General features: G+C 35.5%; 1 protein-coding gene across 1 annotated transcript in view; it reads right to left on the bottom strand.

Moving 5' to 3' along the window:
* The window catches only part of LOC106874404 (sperm-associated antigen 7), a 29,320-nt gene that overhangs the window by 7,735 nt on the left and 13,012 nt on the right, over window positions 1-8,573 (bottom strand). Inside the window, exons 3-6 of the mRNA XM_014922131.2 lie at window positions 6,799-6,887; window positions 6,065-6,149; window positions 4,265-4,354; window positions 2,872-3,025 (exon numbers count right to left, since the gene is read on the bottom strand). Coding sequence (XP_014777617.1) covers window positions 2,872-3,025; window positions 4,265-4,354; window positions 6,065-6,149; window positions 6,799-6,887 — 418 coding nt within the window. The remainder of the gene's footprint in view (window positions 1-2,871; window positions 3,026-4,264; window positions 4,355-6,064; window positions 6,150-6,798; window positions 6,888-8,573) is intronic.

Raw genomic sequence — 8,573 nt, 5'->3', positions numbered from 1 at the left:
GGCCTACCTCTTCCACGGGTTCCCTCAACTGTTAGTGTGTGGCACTTTTTCAGGCAGCTATCCTCATCCATTCTCACCACATGTCCATACCAGCGCAATCGTCTCTCTTGCACACCACAACTGATGCTTCTAATGTTCAGCTTTTCTCTCAAGATACTTACACTCTGACGGGTATTCACATTGACATTACACATCCAACGGAGCATACTGGCTTCATTCGTTGCGAGCTTACGCATGTCCTCAGCAGTTACAGCCCATGTTTCACTGCCATTTGCAATAATGCATTGACTAATTCTATACCTTATAAAAAAAAAAAAATTTTAAGTAGCTAATGACTGCCTCTGTAGAGTCATCAAACCTGCTAGAGATGAAATAACAGCCAAATATCTCTCTTGAATCAAGCTTATGTGACAGAAACAATAAAGTAGTTCTAGATACACTACATAAAGTGGTCGTGGTTGGATTGCCTTTGATCATAAGTCTGTACAAAGTTGATTTATTGATTTGCAGGTAGACAACAGCAACAACAAAGAAAAAACTGAATTTGAAGCCTTCATTCATGAATACACTCTAAACTTCTATCTAAATCCATCTCCACCCTTTCTCACCATATGTACCCCTCACTCTGCCCCACTGCCATTCACCCTATTCTTAACCCTTTACCAAATCCTGCTTCCATTTATGCATTTATCTTGCTTTTTATATATTTTTGTATTGTGTTTTAAGAGTGTGGGTATTGATTATGTCAACCCCAGAATTTTGTCTGATAATTTTTTTATCAAATCCATAAAAGAGTAGACTTGAATATGAAGGGAAGTAATTGCTGTAGATTCTTTTTTTTTCACTCCGCAATACACACGCGTTTGTGTGTGTGCGTGCGTGCGTCCTTTTCTTAGCTTCAGTTACACACTGTGGCCATGCTGGGGCATACATTTACATAGATATAGCTGTGTGGTTAAGAAGTTACATTTCAACCATGTAGTTTCAGGCTCAGTCTCACTATGTATCACTTGGACAGGTATCTTCTCCTTTAGCCCCAGACTAACACCTTATGAGTGGATTTGGTAGAAGGAAACTGAAAGTAACACATCATGTGTGTGTGTGTGTGTGTATATATATATAACTGAGAATGTGTGACTGTCTGTCGGTCTATGTGTGTGTGAATCCCTAAAACTTGAGAAATATCCAACCGATTTCATTCAAATTTTACACATGGTTTACTTGGGGTCCATGGAGTGTCATGGGCCAAAAGAATTTTCAACTTCTTGCCTAATGCAAGCCCAGAGCAATTGGTATTGCAATGCCAAAAGTGAAAAAATATGATCTATATTGTAATGTGATATGATAGTGTTTCACTTTTATTCCTGCACTTTTAATTCTAATGTGATAACATTAAAATCATCTTATTTCTATTATATTTGAAATAAATAATTTATATCCTAATGTGAACAACATTATGCATCGGCATCTTATTTGTCCATGACAGCTTTTTTTCAGCAATCATTTTCTTTACCTCCATCCCCAAGATGGAGCAATCATTTAGCTGAGCTTAAAGAACACATTTAGTTAGCAATGTAGGAACTAACTCCTGAAATGCTTCAAAATGTGTTTCAATGCAGGGATACAGACATGTTAAAAATTTTCAATAAAAGTTTGACATAGGATTTATAAATCTATTTGTTTTGGTATCACAATTAAGTAATAAGCATAAAATTCTGTCAGTTTCTTTTAAAATGTGCTCAATTTCATTGAAACTGATATTTCATTCTGGAATACCCTGTACGGTGTAGCATTGTTAGTTGTTGCGTTGGTCGAGTAGATATTAGAATTTATAAAAATTCTCGCCGTAAACATCCCATCTTTTTGTAAAGCATATTGTATCAAGGAGTATATTATCTAAAATGTATCTCTCATTTGTAGGCATGGCTGTGTGGTAGAGAAGCTTGTTTTCCAACCATGTCGCCTTGGGTTCAGTCCCAATTCTCTTTTATTACAGCTCTATGCGGACCAAAGCCTTGTGTATTATATAATTGCCATTACTGTATTGATATACAAAGTAACAAATACAACTCCGTTATTATTGTCATATAATAAACAAACAGAAGTTCGTGTATGAAACTGATCTTTTTTCTACTTCAATTATTATGTTTTTCTCTTATAAAATACATATATACAGGATGAGTAAATTATATATATAATAACACTTTGAATGTGGCTCCCAAGAAAGAGTAAATGTAATTACTCGATCAACGACAGGTATTACTGCTAGTATGTATATAAATATGTATGTGTGTGTGTGTGTGTACCTCATCTTGACATCACATGATATTTGTAAATGAGTGTCATGGTTATACAAGAGGTGTCTATCATTTCCAAATGTCCATAAAAATATATCCGGTTAAGGGGAAATATATTTCTTGGGCAACCTGAGGCTATGCTAGAAGACACCACCTATGTTTTCCAGCACAGTGCTATGATAATCAAAGACTTCCCCAAAGTGATCACAGGTCATTAGCCCTTTTAGTGCAGAAATCAGATATATCCATTTAAAATGTCATTACCCTTTACTGAAGGAAGCAGTTTTATACACAAATCTACTTTTTGTTGAGGAATATGATGTGAAACTATTTTTTTTTAGATATGCCAAGTTTAATGAGGCAACACAACTTGCAGAAAATACTAATTCTGTTATTTTGGTCAATATTTAACATCATTGCCGGAATAACTATGGAATTTAATTTTACAGTTAAAAGATTAACAACCTCACCCAACACCAAACTATTCCACATGCTCTAATGAGTAAAGTCTAAACAGTTTGTGAACATTGACTTTAAGAATCATACTTGCTTCACAAGAAGTTCAAACACTCACCAAAGCCATAAGATTTGTTTGCAGTAGTCTGCTTGGCAGCATCTTTTGCAGCTTCTTCACCAATTAAATGCTTGTATTTGTCTTTATAGTTGTGGGTAGGGTTGGAAACAATTTTAGATTTTGAAGATTCAGCTTCCAACTGCAACTCAGCTTCCTGAAACAGTAAAATAAATCTTTACATGTTGAAATATAGAACTGGTAAACAACTGTTATCACCTATGCCCTTCCATAATTTGTAACCTACATCTCTATAAGAAAAATTGCTTTCCAGTATTTCTTCAGGTCTGGCTCTTTATGTTCTGTGTTCAAATCCTGCTGGAGTCAACTTTGCTTTTCATATTTCCAGTCTCAATGATACTGAATCCCTCAAAAGTGCTAGCCTTAGCATGTTGGACAAAATGCTTAGTGGCATTTTTTCCAGCTCTTTACATTCAGAGTTCAAATTCTGTTGAGGTCAACTTTACTTTGCACCCTTTTCAGGGGTGATAAAACAAGCATCAGTTAAGCACTGGGTCAATGTATTCAACTAACCCCATCACCCAAAATTTCAGGCCTTGTGCTTATAGTAGAAAATAATTATTAGTATTAAAGCAGTAAGCTGGCAGAATCATTAGCATGCTGGAGAAAATATTTAACAGCTTTTCCTTCAGCTCTACATTATGGGTTCAAATCCAACTAAGGCCAACTTTGTCTTTCATCTTTTAGGGGTCAATAAAGTAAAGAACCAGTCAACTACTGAGATAGATGGAAACAACTTGCCCCATCTTCCTAAAAAATTGCTGGCCTTGTACCAAAATTTAGAAGCATTACAAAGGCAAGAAGCTGGCAGAATTATTACCATGTTGGACAAAATGTTTAGTGGCATTTTTTCCAGCTCTTTGTGTTCTGAGTTAAAATTCTTCTAAACTCAACTTTGCCTTTCGTCTATTTAGAGGTCAATAAAACAAAGTACCAGTCAAGTACTGGGTTCAATGTAATCCTAGCAACGTTTCCCAAAATTTCAGACCTTGTGGTTATGTAAAAAAAATTATTATTATTAGAGTGGTAAGGTAACAGAATCATTAGAGCACTGGAGAAAAGTCCTTGTTGTTGTTTACTTTCTAAGTTCAAACCCCAACAAAGTCAACTTTGTCTTTTATCCTTTTGAAGTTGATAAAACAAAGTACTGGTCAAGTACAGAAGTTAGAATGTGTGTCGTTAGCCAGTTGGAGGAGATGTGTTCCTGGGGCTATAAACGTCAGTAGCACTGTCCTGTACTGGACGCCACACTTGGTTGGCAATTATATGTTATGATTGCATACTGCTACTGTTTATATCTTGCTCAGAGATTTAATATAGTTTTAGGAGTATTTTTACAAAAAGGCAAACTGTTTAAATAAATAAGGCTGCTGACCTTTTGTTTAGCAATCTCTTTAGCCTTTTCAGGATCCCATTCTTCGCCCCTTCGGTAAGCTAGAACTTCTTCATCAGATGGAGTAAATTCCTAGATTTTGTATAAAACCAGGTAAAAATAGTAACAAAAAATAACAAGAAGGTTGATGATATTGAAACATAACAATAGTCAATAGATAAGCAATATTAAAGTAGTGAACACACAAAATGTTGGTGGGGGGCATTTCTGAGGAACCTAAAATGAGAGAGAGAGAGAGAGAGATTTTGGTAACACTATATTGCCCAGTCCCTTATCAGTGTTAAATCTGAACAACAAAGAAGTATTATCATATTCTAAGCCTAGAAATGACTGAATTTTGCATTAAATTTAACACTCAGAAAATACTTATTCATAAGCAAACAAAGGTTTCTTAAATTTTGCAATTTTCATTGGTTGGTGGGAGAGGCCATGTTGTTAGCTGAGAGGATTAGTAACAACTGTAAAAGTAGTGGAAAGAGGGAAGACAACATATTTATGGGTTTGAGGTTTTGATGAGTGACTTCATACCAATCAGTCATATGATCGTTCTGTGGTAGCAGTCCAAGATGTCAGAATGTGTGGCCTATATTTTGGGTACCTTTTGACCTTTCTAATGAGTTAGTAGTTGTTGGGTTGGAACGGACACGGTATTCTATGGCTCTGAAGAGTGAGAGTAATAAGAGTAAGGTCAGTGTTTGTGTTGAGAATATACTTTGTTAAGAATCATCTAAATGATGCAGTTAATGTTGAGGGATCTTGTTGCATGCTATTAATGTAAGGGGTGGGGTTCTTCAAATGTATAACAATTCTGACTTTCTGCTATTGAAGGGGACAAAATTGGCATAGCCACACTAATGGATGTTTTTGAACTCCCTCTTTATAAAGTCAGTGTGGGTTTTGTGTGAGAAGTCTGAATTGTATGTGGATGATACATAAAAGCAGAAAGTTATGGAGGAGAATGAAGGGTTCTGTTATCTGTGTAGGAGTGGATGTTGTTGGATGCAATAAGTAGGTTGCTGAAGTAGAGGAGTGTGGGTGAGGTGGACATTATAACAAAGCCCAGGAACATATCGAAGTTGATAGGGACGTGGGTCAGAGAGAACACCATTAGCACACACCTTGATGATACAATAGGATTCTAAGTCACCAATCCAAAAAATGAACAGATGGAGCCTGTTTTCAGACAGTTTTGCCAGGGGATTTTGCATTCTAGACATAGTCAAAGTTTTGCTAATGTTGAGGGTAACAACACTGTTTTCACTCAATTTTTCTAAGACAAGAACCCATGTGAGTGAAACAGGAGAATAAGAGAGTAAAATAGCTTTATGAAAGGTGACTTTCATTAATCAGGTCTAGTGAAGAGTAGGCCTTCAGTAGATCTGTCTTTATGAAAGCCATTTTGTGTCAATTAAAGAGGGAGAGGGATTCAAGGCATTAGAGGAGATTGTTGTTAATGGCTGTCTCCATCAACCATTGAGATGTTGGGAGTGCGATAGGATGACAGTTGACAGGGTCAGAGGAGCAGCTTAATGGTCATTCCTTAATCTTATGAGAGGAAAATGCCAAAATTGAAAGCTTGGCTAAGCTCTAAGGATTCTTTACATTTGGACATTATTACATACAGACAATTATGTTTGCTGGTTGCTACAGAATTACTAACATTTTAATAATTTATAAATATTCAAAAATATTGTTTCTTTTATATCAGACGCAATCCTTAAAGTAGCCAATAAATAATTTTTCCTGGATAACGAAAGTTTAGGTGTTAGAGACACACGTTACCTTTTTCCATAACATAACATATCTGTCTTGTTCCTCTAGACCAAATGAAAATGATGTAAGCCCTGCAACATCAGCTACTTCATGGCTGCAATACAAACGTAGGAAATATTTGTCTCATATTTAAAATATCTCATGTTACAATAAATTTTTAAATAATTAAAAACACAAAGCAATTATATCATTAGTATACATTAACATCCTTGCTGATGCTGAAAGGATCTGACAGCATCCCCCCTTTGCTTGTTGCAGTGTTTTGTCATCTCTCATCACACAGCTAGAGACCAAATGACCAGTTATTGCTGCTGTTGCTAATGCCATTGTCTGGGATAGTTTTTAAAACTGGAAGGCTTCATAACACTGTCACCAGTATGAACTGGGCATATTTTATTGTACCACCAGCATTAAAGAAGTTGCCTGCAGCAACACTGAGCAGTCTTTTCTACTTTGTATCAGTTTTACTTCATAACAACTGGTCTGCTTTTCTTATCACACAAAAGTATCTTATTTGAAGTTTTCACATTTAAATCCAAACATTCAAGCACAATTTTAAACAAGAACGGTTTTTTAAGCTATGTTCCAAACATCATTTTTACAGTTAAAACATTAGTTACGTTATTAAAACACTCAAAAAGTCATGATTATCTTCAAAATTAATTAAGAATTAATAAATAGTGTAGTTCAGTAGAAATATGATTCTGAAACGGTTAAAGAATAAAGAAGGGCACAATACATACATAATGGCACGGAATACTTTGTCCATTGGTTCCCATTTGTATTTCTGTTTATTACTGTCTGTTACAAATGCATGGATTCTCTTTTCAGTCTGTAAAAATGACAGAAATTTATTTTAAAACTGTTGAAATGTTTGAGACGAATTGCTGTAAAAAAGACAGTAAAATTTCTTCCTGACTGCTAACTCTGATTTTTATAATATTATAACTAAATTAATATTATACAGTATCATAGCTACATTAATATTATACAGTATCATAGCTACATTAATATTATACAATATCATAGCTAAATTAATATTATACAATATCATACCTACATTAATATTATATAATATTACAGCTACATTAATATTAAATATTTTATTATAGCTACATTACAGACTACATTAGTGAAGGCACATGGCTTAGTGGTTAGGGTATTCGAATTGCGATATTAAGATGGTGAGTTTGATTCCTGGTAGCGTACTGTTTTCTTGAGTAAGTCACTTTATTTCATGTTGCTCCAGTCCACTCAGCTGGCAAAGATGAGTAGTACCTGTATTTCAAAGGGCCAGCCTTGGCAAATTCTGTGTCATGCTGAATTTCCCTGAGAACTACATTAATTTCATGAGCAGGCTGTTGTGTTGATCAGATTAACTGGAATCCTTGTCATCATAACCGGTGGAGTGCCAGTTAGTTACATTACATTAGTTTTGTGTACAAGTGTCATAAGGTGTCTTATTCCAAGATCTGCATATAATCCCTCAGTGGACTTGGAGTAGAATCATCAGTCCTAAACAAAAATAGTCATGTCCTTATCTGCTAAAGCATGCATTTTCGAAAATTATAATCATACTTCAAAATAACCAAATCTCCAGGCCCTAATCAGCCCTACAGTGTGTACCAGATATACGATAGGAACCTAAACCTAGTCATTCATTTATCAAAATAGTTTATAGTATTTCCATCTCTGCTGCAGTAAAATAACCTTTTCCATGGGAAGGTGGGGGAAGAGTCTATGAAAAGCTTTAAAAAAATGAAAAAAAAATCTCAAATTTTATGTCCTTACAGGGTAAGGAGAATCTAAAGGCACAAAACATTTAACAGATGGTGATGAAGGCGACAATGGTAGAAGTGGAGATAAATGATTTATGGTCAATAGATGACGACGACGACTATGATGATGATTACTACTACAAAACTGAACAAATAGAAATCTTGGTTACAAAAAGAAGTTAAACATGCTTCAGTTTCAAAATCTCGTATTTCATTTATCAGATCATTCTAATAAACAAAGATCCTGATTTGACGCAGCATATTCATATATGGGTCAATGTTTCATACATCATCATCATTATTTAAAGTCCACTTTTCCATGCTGGCATGGGTCAGATGGTTTGATAGCATCTGATGGGTCCAAGAACTTCATTGTGCTTCATTGTGGCTAAGGTTTCTATGGCTGGATGCTCTTTTGAATGCCAACTACTTTACAGCATGTATTGGGTAATTTTCTTGTGTCACCAGTAATAGTGGAGTTGCCATGCAGCTTGCAAGACTATAAACCCTGTGAAAGGAGGCTTTATGCTAAGAGACAAGAGGTTACAGTATGAGGGAAAGGGCCAGAGCAGAACAGATATCTTGCTGTAGAGGAGCTACATAGTTATTCACATTTTAGAAGAAAGGGTGAGAGCAATCAGACTGGAGCTGGAAAGAGATAAAGATAGAGATGCAGTGTCAGGTGTGGACCCTCAAAGTATGAGGTAAGTAGAAATTAGTGGGGATAGTAGTGTGTGTGT

The sequence above is a fragment of the Octopus bimaculoides genome, chromosome 9, assembly GCF_001194135.2.
Source record: "Octopus bimaculoides isolate UCB-OBI-ISO-001 chromosome 9, ASM119413v2, whole genome shotgun sequence".
Lineage (NCBI taxonomy): Eukaryota > Metazoa > Mollusca > Cephalopoda > Octopoda > Octopodidae > Octopus > Octopus bimaculoides.
This window is presented reverse-complemented; position numbering and strand designations above follow the sequence as displayed.